The following is an 18650-nucleotide window of genomic DNA, read 5'->3' on the forward strand; positions in this document are numbered from 1 at the left end:
AACGGAATGGCGGAGGTAAGTGAGCGAAAACGAGGAATGTAATGACCCAAATGGTAGAGAAACCGGACCGAATCTAAGACTTGTGTCACTCCGCACGGTACACATGGCTGTCGACGGTTTCGCCGGCCGGTGAACGCCGGGTGAAAGAGAGCTACGGCGGCATTTTAACTGGGAAGCGGGGGGGGGGGGGGCGAGAAATGGAGAACCTCTCCAGCGTATCGCCTCTCTCCGCGTTCTTGGCGTTAAAGAGCCATTCCCTCTGCCTTGATAGTAAAGCCGCAGAAACAATAGGGAGCCCGGCGGGGTTTAACACGGCGGTGCTGAACTATTTCAGGTGAGCGGCGGCGACAAAGTGGATTGAGTGGAAAAAAGTTGGGGAGAGATGTCATGAGTCGGCGGCGGTAAACTCCGGCCGTCTCTTTCGGAAATATTGTGAACTAGTTATTTCCTTCTTGTGCCACTCGTAGTGAGCCGGAGAGAGGAAGAGACGTTCAGCACCAAGTCACAGGAAAGCGCCCCTGGTCAGGCAGACAGCGCCCGATGGGTTGGGAGAGGCACGCCACATGGATATTTACGTTTTCGCTGGACTTTAACAACTTATTTTCTCAGGAAAGGTGTCGTTAGAGGTCTAATGTAATTCAATGAGTGTTGGCAGTCTGTGTGAACTGGGATGGGATTGTTTACACCCCGCTATAGCCCGTCCTGTAGCCTACTACCAGAAGTTTTTTCACTTCTATAGTAAACTCTTAACTGGCCCTAACTTGCACATATGTCTTACCAAAGACATATGTGCAAGGAACGTGCTGTCCCTTCATACGAAAAACTTCTTAACTCTTAAATTATCTTTTTAAGAGGTATATTGCATTATATCAAAGTAAAACCAAACATGCTGTAGAGAGTTGTCTGGTCGTTTATCTGATCTAAGTCTATAAAGTAAGATTATGTTAAAGTTACAATTGAGTTTGATTGCAGAGTATGACCCTTTTGAATGGTCCTTTTGTCCCTGCAGTAGGTCTCATAAGTTAAAAAGGATGGTTCAAGAGTCAGGAGTCAGCTGATCTGTAATGGGATGAGCCAGGATCAGCCACTATCTGATCCCTCATGTTGTTTGTGTGTACATGTGTGCACATGCGCCACAGATGCACAGAGGAATGTGCTGCCATGTTGTAATGCATCCCCATGCTGCTTTACATGACTTTGAATGTTTGCACTAGTAATACTGTGTGTTTGTGTGTGTGTGTGTGTGTGTGTGTGTGTGTGTGTCTGTAGGTGTGTGAAAAGTGTGGAGGTCTCGTGGCCTAGTGAAGAGTGGATGAGGTGCAGTGATGAAGGCTCTCGGCCGGAGAAGCAGGAGTCTTAACGGGCCTTTGAGGAGCTGGAGGAAGACTTTCGCCCCATGAAGATGGCAGCGCAGTCCCACACTGTACGGTCAAGTTCAGCCGTGTCTGTGTATGTTAGATTAATTGCTGTATGAAGCCACAATGTCCTCAACAAAATACTTTTCTTTGATTATGGGAACTTAATAGCTGCATCACTTACATACCCATTGTCACAGTATTCTTATTCTTACTATTGGACATTTCTGCATCTGCAAAAATATGATGTAAACAACACAGTTTTTAAGAAGTCAATCAGAGGACCAAAATCATTCTTCACCTTATATAACTGAAAGCAGGAACAGTATTTGGATACAGATAAAGCACTCTGAATAGATATAAATGGTAAACAGTTTTCATGCAACTTTTTTCTGGAAATTGCAGACCAAAAAACATTTACAGCGTATATTCCAAAACCACCTGACAGACCATCTAGTCCGTAACACTTAGAAAGCTCTGTACCGGAGCCCATAGTGAGACCTGTTGATAAACAGATATCTACATATGAATGCAGAATCTGTTGGCAAGGGACAAGATTTTTGGTATCGGAAGCACCTTGCTTTAAACACCTACTTGTGCCCACTTCACAAAATAGCAAAGCAAAGAAATAAAGCGTCCTTTTTGCCTTGGCTAACTTTTCTAAGTATCACATTCAAGACTGTTAAAATAAAAAAAATAACCGAGCTCAGGAAATTATATAAAATACACAGCTGTTGATTAGCACACCTGCTTCAACTCCTCAAATTTGACTGACCTGATCTTATAGCATTTGTCCTTTCTTGATCTGTTGAGCTACAGTGTGGAGGTATTTTAGCAGAGGAGGAAAAAATGGCAAGAGTGTTCTTGAGATCATTGAACTGACGGAAGTAACCCACTCATCTCCCTCCACCTGTCGCTGTCTCTTCCTGTAACTCTCTGTTCGTAGGCCAGTGAGCTTCCTTTGGAGGAGCTGCTGGCTCTGTACGGCTACACGGTGTCAGATCCAGAGAAGGAGAACTGTCACATGGCTGCCAGCCTGCCGGACATGACACTGGACAAGGTGAGATGCAATGCCAAGAACCCTTTATGAAATATTATGAGTGTGTTCTGTTTTATTGTGTCCTTTGCTATACTGTGCCACTCTATTGTTCTTTATGGATACTCTACAGGATCAGATAACTGAGGATCTCTTTCCTGGGGAGGAAGAAGACGAATCGTCAGCTGATGATCTCACCCCCTCAGTCACCTCAAACACCTCAGATCTGCTCCGCCGCCTCCAAGGTAACGCACACAAAGACGTACATTTACACATGACTATATGACATTTAAATGATCACCAAAGAAAAGTTAGACAATGTTGGCTTCATAATTCAATTCAGATGGAGCAGCCTTAGACCCGTATGCACACTCAGGGTCTTTTTCTGATGAAACTGTGTATAGTTGTACTGAAAGAAACGACATTCCTGGTCTCATAGTTCAATTTTAGATCCGTGCTTTGCTGAGACTGCACCCTGTTACTTGCAGCTAGGCGGTACATTTCAATAACATGACATGCCAGGGTTTATAATGTCAGGGAGTTTCATGAAAGCTTTGATTTGTTTAGTTCTGTGTAATTTTTTTATGGGACCTTCCAGTGTGACAGCATGTACTGCTATATGTGTCTCTCTCCATATAATTGAATGATGTCGAAGGGTTAGTCAAACATTTCTGAACTGCAGGAGTTTCAGTATATTCAAACAGCCTTTCTACGGTCGTGATTGTATTTGAACTTGGTGACAGTATTGGTGCTGAGTCCACAAAATTCCATGAAAACTGAATATATGGCAGATATACTGTGTTTATATCCTTTATGTATCCGGGAGTTACTGAACAGGTAAAAGAGAGGAAGAGCCTGTTCCTCTGATTATTTTCTGTTGGCTGCTTTATCCGGAATTGTATTTTATACTGAGTTAGATATGTTGCATTCTTATTTTCATTATGTACACCCTGTCTCATGTAACTTTCTGTGCTACCTGCTGCTGTCTTTGGTGGGTTTTAGTTGAGAAACGTTTTTTTTCTGAATAGGATTAGCCTGTTGAATAATGGTTAGTAATAAAAAAAATGTTTTTAGAAATGTTTCTTGAAAAACGTTCTTGTGATTTGTCAGCAGAAGGCCATGACATGTCAAGAGTTTTGACAGAATCTTTTGATATGCAGTACGCATTCCTTTGATCCTCCTCTCTGATGTTTCGTCTCTCAGGTGGAGACAAAGACACATTAGTCAGCTCATCAGATGAGGACTCCGACAATGCATCTATTCCCCCCAATGAAGAGCACAAGGTAGGCCGCTGAGGGCAACAACACATATCTCATGATTGCTGGACCTTTTTGAAACAGACGCAATTTGACTTTGACTCAGTTTAAGTAAGAGACATTAAGCATGAGGTTCACTATGTTGCAGTTTGCATTTCTTTATGGGAGAGAAAATCGCACTGAGCACCTTTCACAAGACAATTGGGAAATAACAAAAGATCCTCCCTACGCCAGACTTCTCCCTGCATTGGTACTGACCTTTGGCATTGGGCATAAGTCATGTACTCTATGGTTGTACAATATGAAATTCCTGGGACCTGTCTGCTGGACCAACTTAATCCAAACTCAAACTAACCCCCAGGACAGGACTGGATTTCAACAGAACCATCAAAGTCACATGCAAACCATTAATGTATTGGTTTTGATTGGCCGTCAAAAGATGCAGCACAGTTCCAAAACCAGTAGTAGCTTAGTATCCTGGACCTGAGGCCTGGTCCTTGTATTTTCAACCCCACCTCACAGAACAGACTTCAACAAAACTTCACCCTTTATCAGCATATGTGACATATTTCAGAGCTATGACTGTGTCTTTGGTTTCCTTCTCAGGAGATCATGGTTGGCTCTATGTACCAGGCAAAAATCCCTCCACTCTGTCCATATAACTACCAGGAGAGAAGTAAGAAACTGTTTCCCATGTTGCATGAACTTTGTATGAAATCTTCCAAGCACCAAGTCATTTGTGATTAAAGCCCCGTTGTGTAGGAATAGAAAAATCTGACTTCCCGGGACTCCCATTGGAGATAAAAAAAATAAATAAAAAAAAAGATAAACACACCTCTGTCTACCTTCACAGTCTCTTTTTCTGTCTCTTAATCAGTTTTCTCTTCCTCCTCCCTCTACCCCTTCTACTGTTTCTCTCTACCTTTCTTTCTTCTCTAGCTTACTGCAGTGAGGACCAGTTGCTGTGGAGGCCAGGTGTTCTGCCGGTGCAGGAAGTGGAAGAGTTCTTGCTGTATGCACAGAGACCACGTGGCCAGGAGGGGGCAGCATGCACACGAACACAAGGGGACACTGTCCGAGACAACGAACAGGTACAGTAACTTTATATTGCATCCCAGAAACTCGGTTAACTACTGACTGGAGCTACATTAGCCGGGAAGACACAGTCAAAGATTCTGCTTAATATTATGTGTTGAGCAGTGAAGACAACGTACTGTTTGAATATGTTGAAAGAAACTGGTGGTTATGAATGGAAAGAGGTCTGCTAGGATCTTAAGTTCTGTACCTGCTGACTAAACACTGGCCTTGATAATATTCAGTTGTATCGCTTTTATCACAATCTGTATCCAAATTGTCTCAAGTTTCTCTTCATAACTGTCTCAGTCTTTTGGTTCATCCTCCTCATTTTCTCTTGATCCTCCTCATTTTCTCTTGATCCTCAGGCACTGTATGAACTAGTGAAATGCAGCTTCAATGCAGAAGAGGCAGTGAGACGATTACGCTTCAATGTGAAAGTGTTCAGTGGTAAGAACCTTCCTGTCGTCTCACAGTACTTTTTCCAACCTGCTATTTCACTAATAATCCACTCAAAACCATGACAGTGATAATGACTGATAATATTTCTCTAATAATACAATAGTTTTATGTAATTGAATTTCATTCGCCAATGTTTTAGTTTCAGTGTATTTCATGTCTCACAGCTGAACAAACTTATCCCTGCTTGACTCCTTGAGCAGGATAAACCTCAACTCAGTGATGAGTGTGTCTTCTCTGGGATGAAGAGAGACAATAGCGCATTGTGTCTGAAAATATTAGCTTCAGACAGGTTGAAGTTGAACACATTCCTTCAGAAACAAACTACAAAACTGTTGTTTCCTCCCTGCCACTATTGATACGGTTTCATGTCATGACTGATAAATCAACAGTCATCAAACTGAAAGCCATCCCGCTGTCAATCAACACAATATCATATATTATGCATTTTATGCAAAAAGGAGCAGTTCATTGACAGAAGATCAGAGACATTTCGCTCTGAAAAGGACGGGAACAAAGGCTGTCTTTTTATTCCAGATTGTCAGATTACAGTAGGTTTTTATTTCTGTCACTTCTTTGTAAGAGGCTGATCTGAAATTGGAGGACTTTGTGGGGATCAGCACAGACAGGGCTTAGGCAACAGCTAGGAAACTAGTGCTCATCAAGTGCATTTATCCCAAAGTGCAGTCAGTGGATGCACTGTATGATTATAATGAGAGTCACTTGCATCCAACTAGCTGAGTCCCGAGTTCTTCTTGGGGGAAAAAAGGGAATCGTCTTGCCCAAAAATGTAAAGATGACAACTTCCTCATGTTTCAGGAACCCGATGAACTAAATGGGAGGACACCAACACTCATTGTCCACAGCTTGTAGTTAAAATCCTGTCCTTCTTAAGGAAACTAGAAATGTGGGGGCATTAAAGGAAGGGAATGTAGAATCATTTGCGAGCCTGTAGTCAATCATTGTGTTCAATAAACAATGATCCAGTGTGTGAAAACTCTTATTTGAGCCCTACAAAAACATTTCTGCTGGAGGATACTGCAAAACATGACTGACTCTGATACCCTGTCAATGCAACGCCAGCTGCTGACTCCAGCACTGCAGAGGAGGAACAGTTCACTGATGTGACCTCTTATTCAGCAGTGAGGCTCCAGTTTAAGCTCAAGACCGACGCTGTAGTTTAGATTAAAGTGGAAAAAACTACCCACTGTTAGGCCAGCCATACTCCTTTCTTTTGCCATATCCCATCCCACTTTTTCTGAAGCTGGTGTGATCAAGACAGAATACAGGCCAAAACCAGACATTGAGTGGCGATCTCAAAGCCCTGCTTTGTGATAATCTACAGCACAAAGCAGTGTTTGTAATCCATTCATTTAAAAAAAACAATTTAAAATGAAAAGCATATTGACTGTGAATTAAAACTGATTAAAACTCCCAGTGCTTTCCCTTTCTTTAGAAGAGCTGTGTGCCTGGAGCGAGGAGGAGTGTAGGAACTTTGAGCACGGCTATCGAGTTTACGGGAAAAACTTCCACCTCATTCAGGCTAATAAGGTGAGCGCTCAGGAGGCAAAATGTTGAAAATGTTCAGTTGGTTCTTTGCTGAAGTTTGTTGTCCAAACTTGACTGATGATCTACCTGCTCTATCTAACTATTTAAATATTTGATGGGACATCTTTCTGTCGCTTAAAACAAAAACAATGTTTTCCTCCTCCTCAGGTACGAACACGCTCGGTTGGCGAGTGTGTGGAGTATTACTACATGTGGAAGAAGTCTGAGCGCCACGAGTATTTTACCCAGCAGGCCACCAGGCTCAGCCGCAGGAAGTACAACCTGCAATCAGGGAGCATGTGAGTTTTAGCTGGAACACTAATGACAAGATTCATAGTCTAAATGTTTACGATCAATATTTCTATGAGCCAAAAACATACATGATTTATGAGCAGGCGCGCAAATCTGCAAACAGGCTGTGTCTTGCAATGTGCCACCCCATGTCATGCCATGCCCCACGTTAAAAGCCCTGCAGTGGGACTACTGATGGATGTGAAGAGATGTGCAGTATTTCAGACTTATCACTGTATCTTGTGCAACCGGCACTTATTGATTTCATAGAAGAGCCCAAAGTAGTTTTTGCTATTTAGTATGCTGAAGTCCTGGCAGAGAATATAAAACCACAGAAAGGTTGTGAGTCATCTAAAACTTATTAAAGATGTGTTCAGAATATACTTGTAGTCTTACTGCTCCTGCAGTGAGGATTTCCTGTATGTTTTCACCTTTTTAAAAAAATCTGTTTTATTTATTAATTCCCATTAGTTGTAACTCAGTCATAGCTACTTCTCCTCATCTGGTTTGTTTTATTTTGTCCAGTGCATTACCATAAACACATGTTTTTACTGTTGAAGTAATGCCTTTTAACTGGAATTCATACTTATACCCTCAAGGGGTTGGTTTATCCAAATTACAAAATAACGTGTGGAACTACTGTTGACTGAAGAAATAGCCCCTATGAATACAGTTAACAGTGTGTTCTGTAGATTATCCAGAGTAACAGGACCACTGTGTTACGTAGATCTTTTTAAATTTCATTTTTCAATTCTTTGAACACCAAAACAAGTTTCCATTCCCCTCCATGGTATCGGGAGAGCAGCAGAAATCTCAGATGGATTTAGCTCAATAAATACAGCTCTATAGGAAAACAACAAAATGATATGGAGAAATTAGGTGCAGAGGGAGGACTAGTAATGTTTGTTTCTTTGGAATTCTGAGCCTAATAATATACACATATAACTTCACAGGGGTGTGTCATTCTTGTGCTCTTTGTGTGTTTAGTCTGATATTGTGTCCTGATAACTTGAAGTTCTGCCACCCGCTCCAGCTTTTCACTGGTCACACTGTGCACACTGTACTACGCTAACAGCGGTTGTGTTGTGTGTTGCAGGGAAGATGGAGACCAGGACGGGGATGTTGGGGAGCTGGAGGGAAGCAACAATTCTTCAGGCTTGTTGTCTCACAGCTCCATGGGCACTGAGCAGCTGGAGTCCCCGTTACCTCCACAGTCGAACCTGGACCTGGACAAACAAGGTAAAACTCTGGAAACTGTTTTGCTCTCTTATAGATGACCAAAATAATGTGAAATTAATAGTGAAGCAAGAGTTACAGCCATAATGCCCTGAAATATTATTCCCAGTGTCTCATGTTTACAGAAAGACAGAACTGCTTGAAAAATAAGCACATGTACAGTAAAAGCTTCCACTCTTTTAATCATTTAACCAGAGTTTCATTTGAAGTGGAAGCTAGTCATAGAGCACTTAGATGTACCGTTTGGAGAATAGAGCACAATCTCACACATTGTGTGACTTCAGGATTTAGTTTAGTAATGGTGAAATCAGAAAGAGCTTTGTATCTTCACCCATCTTTCTGTATATGAACCATTTACATACCATGTCAGACACATTTTCCAAGTCACCACATTTTCTGCTATCCATCATGTTTTACATGCAGTTATAAGGATTTTATTTTTGTCTTTTGAATGTTGAATTATTTTGACTACATGGTTTGCCTTTTTATTTTGACATCACATATGCATTATCTTGTGAATCATTTTCACGTCTCACCTCCCTCCTCTGTTTTCCCCACTATTTTCTTGCTTCTTGTGTGTCTTGTGTTGTTGTGTTTGTGCGTGCACGTATGCATGTCTGTATCTGTTTGTGTGTGCATGCAACACCTGTTGATATGGTGATCCAGAGGAGGAGGGCCGTCCCCGGCGCAGACGAACTCCCCGCTTTCTCTTAAAGCCATGAACTCAGTCCAGACAGGCCACAGAAAGCAGGCTGGGCCTGCAGGTAAAGAAGGCAAGAACAGATAATATTTATGATGTGGTGATTGGGAACAAATCTCATTAACTTGCCTGTGGTACATAATAAAACTGTAATTAGAGCCAAAAGGTACAGGGCTATTGTATACAGCCACAAAGCCACAATTTATCTTACAGATAATATGAGATATATTGAGTCATTTCAGAATGAATTAAGCCTTTGCCTTATTGACCTTTTGGATGTGTTTAAATAAAGAAATGTAATTAAATTCAAAAGGTGTAGCAAACATTTGACTGTAAAATCACTGGTATTTACCAAGATAGTGCAACATTTCCATTGAATCTGCATTTCAGTACTTTACATATATACTGTGTGTACACAACTTGGATGAAGCTAATTTAATTGAAACATACATAACACATGCGGTATGTGAACATTATTGGTACACATAAAGCAGTAATAGATTACATGACTACAGTTACAGACTTTTTGTTGATCTCTCATCCTCTACATCTGTCCAGATGATGAGCTGGTCATGGGGCTGTCAGACTTGTGTGGTGACGGATGTCCTCAGCAGCTGTTTGGCTGTCCCTTCTCTCTCCCACCCATGGACGACCTGCGGGATCCTGGCTCAGGCAGTTGTCCCTCAGCTCCAGTTCAGCTCCAGTCCCAGTCCTCCCCCAAGAGCTCCCAGTGGGCCAGCGGGAGCTCTCCGTCCTGCCATGACAACCATCACCTCCCAGGCTCCTGCTTCTACCAGCTGCACATGCATGGTGGACCTTTCGTCTCTGAGGGCCCTGACTGTGCCACAGCAGGCAGTGGGACTGGCTCCTCCCATGGGCTGCAGGTGGAATTTAGCCTGTCTCCATCTCCCTCACCTCCCTCATCTGCTGTCCTCCCATCTCACTTCCAGGCGTTTGGCAGCCTGCTGCACCCGTCTCCCGTCCAGCATCCCCGCTCTCTCACACAGTGAAGAACTCAGAACTGAGTGGTACTCTTCATGGTTTGCCCGGTGTTAACATCTTTGATCGGTTTGGGTATTTACGCCGGGCTTGAAGAAACCAGGACAACAAGTGCATTTACCTATCTGGACCTACTAACTGTGTTGTGTCCTCTGTCTGAACCCTCTTTTTAAACTGAGACACTTGAACTCTCTGTCCATTGTAGAATGACGAGTGTTAATCACCACTTTCAGGTGTTGATTATGTGATTACTATGAACAGTTTATTAACACAACCTGCACCAGGGCACTGCTATTGATTGGCTATAATTAAAGCACAGTGCAGGTGATGAGAGCTGCAGTGACCACGCAAACAAAGCAGAAGCAAGTGGCTAGCAGACCATTTTTCCTAAAACAGATGAATGATTGACAATGTTAACCACTGTTTCTCTTGTTTTTTTATTTTTTATTTATCAGGATGGAAACATTTGACTGCAGGTCAGATTTTTCCCAACTTCTTCCAGCAAGAGCCAATCTCGTGTGTCTTTACGTATATTCTGCATATTCCTCAACAGTTTTGCCACTGCAGCCATTTGAGATCTGTCTCTGGAGAGCAACACAGTCACATGGTTTCTTGAAGTCTGACTACAGAGTAAAATCTGTCCCCTCAAACAATACAGAATACTTAATTTAAACTTCCTCTATTAAGTCTGTAATTGGCTCTCCCTTTTCAGTTCAACTCGTCTGTCTTGTTTGCACTTCCGGCCTCCTCCACTCCACCTGTCAGAAAACCTTTGGCCGAAGAATTTTGTTTTAAATATGAAGAGCTGAAACTAAAGGTTGAGATTTGAATATGGTCGGAGAAAAAGGAGCAAAATGTTTTTGCAGGTTTTATTTTTAGTTTTGCTTTTGTGGATGCTTTCTTCCCACAGAGATTTATAAAGGTGCAGTGCTTTGTCATCATTTCTCATCGCAGTCTCTATCATGTTGAATATTTAGTACCATTAAAAGCCTATGTGTATGCAGAAAAGGCATAAAATAAAATATGTAAATGTAAATAAGGACATACAATAGATAAGTCACTGAATGCAAACACAGTTTCTCAGGTTCTTCAGCTTAAATGATCTCCAAGACCATCAATCAGTGAGAGTCACTCTGGACAGGTGTCATACATACAGATAGAAAAGTATCGTCTTATTAGAAGTTTATTGGATTAAGATGCAGCTTATTGGTATAAAAACATATGTAATGACAGACATTAATGACAGGTCCGAAGATCATCCTAACATGAAATTTAACAGTTTTGGCACCTTCTGTTTGTCTTCTTACATCCAAGTGACGTCCAGTCAGTGAACATGTGTGAACAAAGGTACAATAGTGATGTTTTTAGTGTCAGTGTGACGGATCCAAACTGCGTCGTGGATTACACAGATCTCTCTTTTTTTCCTCTGAAATGTTTCCTTCACTGTCCTCTGCCAGACATAATGAAATATACTGAAGAATGTCATATATGTATTTGCATTAACATTTCTAATTTCTTATTTTGTAGCTTACACCTACAGTTTCACGTATCAAAAGAATTGGTTAATGAAGTCTGCTAAAGAATGAGAATCATCATCATGTGTTCATTGTAACCTTTTGTATGATTACAGTGAGCTTCAAGATGCCTGTTATTAGGAACAATTTCATACATTTTTAGTCATTTCATAATGTATTGATCTGTGTATTCCTTCATACATATGTGGTATTTTCTTCTACTTGTCAGCATATTTCCTTCACACTGTCTCTGAAGAGGTAAAGGAGAAGTTACAGGGAAGGAAAGCATTCAGCCCCACGTTCTTCCTTCCAGCTGTCCTTCTATTTATTCCTTGTCTGTAAATGTGGGAGCACTCCCTGTAATCCCTGTTAAAAGCCAAGCCAGTTTCAGATCAATGTTTGTTTTGTTTTGATTGTTTACATGGGGGGGTTCAGGACAAGACCATGGAGGCAGGAAAATGCATTGAATCACTGCCTTTTGTTAAATCTTTATTTTTACTTTTATTTTTAGCAATTTATATATTGTACTGCTTCTGTTATGTTTGTTTATAATTATTATATTTTGTAAAAAAAAAAAGAAACAATTAAAATGAAAATGGGTGAAATATTGAAATGCATTGATTTTGTATTAATTCTTTTTGAAAGCTGATGTACCTGCACTTGTGTGTGAGATTAGCGGTGTCATATCAGCAGGGAAACTATTGTGAATAATCACATATTGTAATCTTTGTAGAAAGTAGAAATTGGGAAAATGTTGTCAATTAATTTAAAGGTTGGAGGTTAAACTGGAAGGAAGTGAGATCCAGATGTCTCTGCCTTAGTTTCTCATGTGTACATTGATCTGTCCCAGTAGATGTGGTTGGAGGAGCCTCCCAGCTTCACTCGTTGTAATACCAATCTGTCAAAAACAAGATTTTTATTTGCATTGATGTTGTCAAAGTCAGAAATGTCAGTCCTTATGAGGACAGCAAACACGGTCGCACCTGAAGACACCATTAATGTAATGTAGGACTTAATGTAGGACTTGCACCATTGACACACTCCTTTGATTATTGTTCACACTCATCCAAGACCAATACTCACCCTGCACATACACAGATCTCATTAAGAAGTAAAGAAAGTTGATAATGTTGAGAGGAAAATTGGAAATGTTTGTTTAACATGTGAAATGGATAAATAACGTCTTCTGTTTTTTACTCTAATTATAATAAACTATTTACACTTAAAACAACTTGAAATAACAGATAAAAGCAACGCTAAAACGGTAAATTATTCAACTATTATTTTGAATGACGCATTCAGAGATTTATTTTATCTTACATACCTGACTCCTACTGACTTATACCACAACTGGGACTCCATAGACAAAACCATTGCTGCAGCATTAAAATATTCACCAAAATCCAGAAGGTGGCGCTATCACTCTGCTGAACCTCTGACAGAGGCAGAGTTTTCAGCCTCTCGGTGAAACGAGTGTGTTTGTTACCCATTACAGCTGACAGCTGTCCCGGTAGAGAAGGAAACTTTTTACAGCAGTAGCCTTTTTCAAGGTGAGAATTTCATACTCGTGAGTTTACTCAAGTTTTGAACTTTAGGCTGAAGGTGGGTGTCATTTTACCTGCACGGTAACTTGGGTGTTTGGTATTGTACATTAAGGGGTCACAAAAAGATAATCATCATACAGTGATTATTGTTTCATATTATTGTTATTGTTAAAATGAAACAATTATGATTTTATTTTTCCTCTTGTATTTATGGCCTGGGACAACACATCATATCCTGTGTCAGGTACATTTATAGCCTTCACTGAAATGTTTTTTTTGTCTCTCCTCTGTCCCCTGCAGAGTTACTCCCAAGCCCCAGTCAGTTCTGCTGTGTCGCCTATGATAAAGCTAAGACATGCTGCTGGACATCAGGGAAGAACTCTCCTGCTAACACTGTCCATACTTTAGTGTCTAATGTGTAAGATGTAAGATGTGCTTTGTGTTTTTATAAAACGTTTTGCACATCCACAAACACCTCAGTGTGACAGCTAGTGGAAACATCCGTGCAATGATATGGAGAAGTACCTGCACACGAGACTCAGCGCTCTCTTATCTCTTTTTTTATTTAGACAAAAACAGATGTTCCCGAGGATAGTAGGCGTTTTTCTTGGACATTTGCAGAACTGATTGCAGCTCAGAAATTTAACAGAAAATTACACCTTCTTTTCACACCGCTGCTTTACAGATGTGTCAGACAGCCCAGCCCGTAGATTTAGCTAGCTGCAGCGCATTGAAATGAATTGCGACTGTGCTCATTTATATTGTCAATCCTTTAACTGAAAACATTCAGGAAAGCAGTACTTAGTGTCCCTGATTCTGGTATGCTGAGTATATTAACCCTTAAGGAAACCCTCACCAGGGCCAGATGGGTTCAGGTCCTCTGCCACACTGTCCATAAAAAACACTAGATCTTTGAGTCTGGTATATTCTAGATTTATTGAAGAATTTGTCTGGGCCTTTTCTTATACTACAGACTGTGCTCCACCTGTTGTGGGCCTCGTAGCATGTATCCACCCCTTGGTTACGTTCTGCTTTCTGAGACATCAGTGTTTCCTCTCATGTCAGGTGTTTGCTGGTATCTACATCATCCTCTCCCTCCATGAGAGTGCTCACCCTGTCTGCTTCAACGCTCACTGATGCTCCCTTGATTCAGACACTATTATAATGTGTATCATGCTTGTTACAACAAAAACAATTGGCTCACTGAGTCAATGATGTGCTAACTAACATTCCTCAAGTCTTCATCCTGTACACTGTGTGCTCAGTGTGTCCTTGAGTTTTCCATTCTCATTCACCATTATATTTCAACTCATTACAAGATTCTTATTATTAAACATTATTACATATTATTGTATAGCAACAATATCCCACATACTGGGAATGAGACAAAAAGCAGTCAAGAAATGTGCCCTAGTGTTACTTCCTTAGAGCCACTAGTTTACCTAGTTTGGTATTTCAGTTTTCTTTCTCATATGCTTTCAACAGAAAGCAGCAAAACCGTTTTAATTCCTGTTCTGAATTTATATTTTTGTATGTTTTCATATTTGGTAATAATGGCAATGTCCAGAGTTGTCCCACTCGATTCACTGGGTGTATTTTGAAAAAAACAAAGTGAAAACATTTCATTGACAGTATATCATGGCTCATTGATGATGCCCTCATTTTCCAGCGATTTACAGCTCTTCAGATGCCTTTTATTGTCATGGCTCTGTACAGTACATCCATATAAGAACCTTTCAGTGCATTTTAAGGCTTTTAAGCCTTTCAGCAGTGGATAGAGGCAAAGCAGAAGACTTACTTTCTGTCAGTTATTTTTACCTCATCAGTTGATGAAAACTGTGTGAACTTTGTAAGATGTTTTTGATAAACGTCCAGTCTAATTATTCCTGAGCAACATTCAACAGTGAAAAACATCTTCACACTCTTATGGCTTTTGCACTCAGCAAGCCATTGCCGCTGAATGAAATTGTAAACACACTTAGCAGCAGTTATCGTCAACATCTGTCTTTAGAATAATTGCACGTGCAGTGAGCAGGGGAGGAGACCGTTAGCTAATGTGTATTCAGCAAATACTAGCTGCATAGGTGATTATGTGCTCCATATTACGTGGACTTACCTACATCACACTCATACACTTATACCTTTTCACATGTTGCCCAGTGTAGTCTTCCACTGTTAGCCACTGAGCAGCTACATTGCAGCATTTTGGAGTTAAATGTCTTTAAGTCACCTCCCCTTCCTGAGCAGTCCTGACAGGCTGCAGCCAGCTCACCAACTCTTTGTATCAAAGCTTTAGATGCTGGTAACAACACACATGTACATAAGTCAATTTTATTTATACAGCCCAATATCACAAATCACAAATTTGCCATGAAATTACAGTCTGGGCAATCAGGATGACAAAATTATAGATAGATTGTTAATATGTATGAAAATGGATCTGGGAGGATGTCAAGCAACTTCCAGGAGACCTGGCAAGAGGACAGACTACACAAACACACAAGAGGCAAGACTCAAGCACTAGTGGTTATGTGGTGCTTTCCAGGTCCTGGCCTGTGCCTTCCAGTGCGTCTGCATCCTCACGATCTTGTCCTTTGACTCCAAGGATTTCCTTGACTGCTAACCCCCTCCTGTGTCCCTGAGTTCCCCTATAGGCTAGTCATCAGCCTGCTTCCTCAGATCTAGAATAAACTCAGTCCTTCTCCCTTGTTTCTTAAACCCGAGTGTGTCAATGAGGTGTGGTTATCTTTCCGAGAGGTTCTGGCAGTCTCTACAGCCTTCTGCCAGTCTCCTTTGTCCAGGCCACCCAGTTCCTCCTGCACCAGGGTGACACTGGCACTCTGTCGCAACACATCTACACCAATGCAACCCCTATGCTTTTTTGATGCAGGGATATTGTCAAGCCTTTAAAATCTTCGATTATGTGTCAAGAGCCCTTTTAACGACATGTTCAGCCTGTTGTTTCAGCTTTTGGGTCCACACCATGTCTAACAGAACCATGATAAACTGAGCTGTTAGCCCTGGAGCCGTGTTTCTCACATCCGCCTCTCTTTCTCTGTCTTTGGTTTCTTTTGGCTCACGGGATAATAAAATGTTGTACATTGACACAAGAGAACAACTTTCATGTTTGTAGAGCCAACAAAGACCAATCTTCCAACTAACAGAGTGGGCCGGCAACAAAAACAGAACAGAAAATTTCTGTCCCATATATGTCAACAACCTGCAACTCAACTCTAGAAAACTGCTCTTAAACCCAATTAGTTTGAGATTAGGTGTTAACGAGACTCTGAGTCAAAAGGTTAAGTAAAGCAATTCTCTCATTTGTTCTTGTATCTCAACACAAATTGGCTGTAGAACTGGAAATCTGTGGAAATTACACCATTATCCGCTGCCATCTGACTCAACCCTCTCATAAAAACTAATCTCAACTGCTACTTGAGTTGCTAAAGGAAGTGTGAGATTAAATCAATGGGCTATTATGATCTATTAATTTTTTTACAGAACCATGATGCTCATGGGGGATAGAGGAAGCTACGGCATCTGCTGAAGGAAAATCAAAAACCACAAACTGTGTTATGTTTAGCAATGTCCTTTTTTTCCTATTTGTATTATCTCCAAGAAGAGCATCACGTTGCAACTCACTCAGCTGTACACAAAACAAAATGTCTTTCTGTATTTTGTGGAGGTCTCCTCACACTGCGGCAACATATTCTAATTCTAGTTTAGGTCTCTGCTGGATGAGTTTGTGGACTTTCAGATGCCACAAAGTTTACACAGCCGTGGGGAAGAAATTATCATTCTTGGACAGTTTTCTAAACAAAGAAAACATGGTGAAGCAGCTTTTAGTTTGTGTGGACCAAACATCTCCAACTAATATTTAAGGTCAGCTCCAACTCTTGGACTTTTCTGTTTGCCACTGCTGTTGGCTATGAATGTATTCACTGTAACTGCAGTGAAACTGCCCTATGATGATTTAAATCTCTTGAATAAGTTTAGAATTTGGTTGCTGAAATGACACTTTGTTTGTAGATAGATAGATAGATAGATAGATAGATAGATAGATAGATAGATAGATAGATAGATAGATAGATAGATAGATAGATAGATAGATTACACTAATTTGCTTGACAAGACATAAAGAATGCTCAAAAGTATTTATTGAATGCCTTGTATATCAGCAGTGACCAAAAAGGTCTATGTTTTTTCTTTGAGCAATATGTGATATTGTGTGTGAGTAACTTTCATTGACTTATGGAAGTTTTTGTCAAACATGTGCAGCATATTACTTTCACCACGTCCATACTCAACTGCAGGAACTGTCCAGTACTGGCGATCACCAAAGTGCTCTAATGCAGCAGTTAGGTGTCTAATTTATAAAGTATAAAATTAAATAATTGATTATTTACCATTACTCAGTCTAATAGTTCAGTAGTATGCTACCTTTAGATGTTCCCAGTTGGTCCATGGAAAAGGGACAGGAGACAATGAGAGCGGCTCAGTTTTGTTTACTTTTAGTTATGAGTTTTTCAGAGTGATATGAGAGAATAAGAAGTGCACGTGGAGTGCATCACAGCAGGAAAAGCCTTCCTGTTATCTCTTCTGGCCTCGTGTTCTCCAGGCCAGGCCAGCTGATTAGGAGCTACGCTGCTCGTTACGCAAGCTATTTATTTGAGGAGAATAAATGCAAAGTGGCCATGTACGACACTTCTGGGAGGGCAGCTGAATAAAGTTAATATGTCTTTACTAGTCTACAGTCAGTTAAAATAGATAGTATACATTTCTTACAAGAGAGAATAACTAAATGACAAAGTTATTTTTATTTCCAATTTCTTTTAATAAAAGCGCAATGTAAGCAGGAAATTGATACTTTGTTTTCTCTGTGTAAATTAGCAGAGTTGTCTCCACTGAGTGTGAGACTGAGAATGTAATTGTGTATAGTCTGTCATGATATGGTCTTTACTTGCATTTCATTTGACTATGAAACCACACAGGGCTAACAGTGTGATTGGTAGCTATCACTGGCTGAACGAGGAACACTGACAACTTCTTTTTAGCATAACTCAGACAAATCAAAGAAACTTTTTTGGCACAAAGCAAATAATGGCCCACTGAACAAAACTTAAAATGTCAAGGCTGCCCTTTACAGCCTCTGTTTCTTGTTTCCAGGATAAAGTAGAATATCTGGCCTCGAGTTCCTGATCCTGCACTCAGCCGGCTGACTGCCTGGATCTCCAACTCTGAACACACAACGGAAAACTGAGTGGCTCACACTTCAACGTCTAAACTAACTAATGAACTGTATGATGAAGAAGACTGTTAAAGCTCGATGTTTTCATTTGTATGAGCACGCATAGCTGAAGAAAAGCACATGGCCATGCTCGGTGAAAAAAATGGTTGATGAGAAGGTCAATCTGTCTTTTCACCAGAGATTGCCCGCTGAAATGAGCTGTCACTGTTAGAAACAACCAGAAGGGGGCAGAGAAATCTGTTTTAAATGTAGTCCTTGTACTGTCGCACTGACTTCTCCACGCTTCTCCCTTTTTTCATACAGATATTCTTCTGTATGTCATTGTTTCATTTGCATACTATCAGGTTTTAATTGGCAGCTGCACAGTGCTAAATAGAACCTTGTTTTAAT

At 40.7% G+C, this 18650-nt stretch overlaps 1 protein-coding gene across 1 annotated transcript; it reads left to right on the forward strand.

Annotated features, from left to right (window-relative positions):
* Positions 1-1360: 1360 nt before the first annotated feature.
* mier2 (mesoderm induction early response 1, family member 2) lies at positions 1361-10011 on the forward strand. Its single transcript, XM_070908902.1, is given in 12 exon segments — positions 1361-1423; positions 2302-2415; positions 2525-2636; positions 3595-3674; positions 4254-4323; positions 4587-4738; positions 5090-5171; positions 6637-6731; positions 6897-7027; positions 8116-8258; positions 9514-9911; positions 9913-10011. Coding segments are annotated over 12 exon segments (1503 nt in total). The 5' UTR covers positions 1361-1396.
* Positions 10012-18650: the final 8639 nt, after the last annotated feature.

The sequence above is a fragment of the Enoplosus armatus genome, chromosome 7 (assembly GCF_043641665.1).
Source record: "Enoplosus armatus isolate fEnoArm2 chromosome 7, fEnoArm2.hap1, whole genome shotgun sequence".
Classification (NCBI taxonomy): domain Eukaryota; kingdom Metazoa; phylum Chordata; class Actinopteri; order Centrarchiformes; family Enoplosidae; genus Enoplosus; species Enoplosus armatus.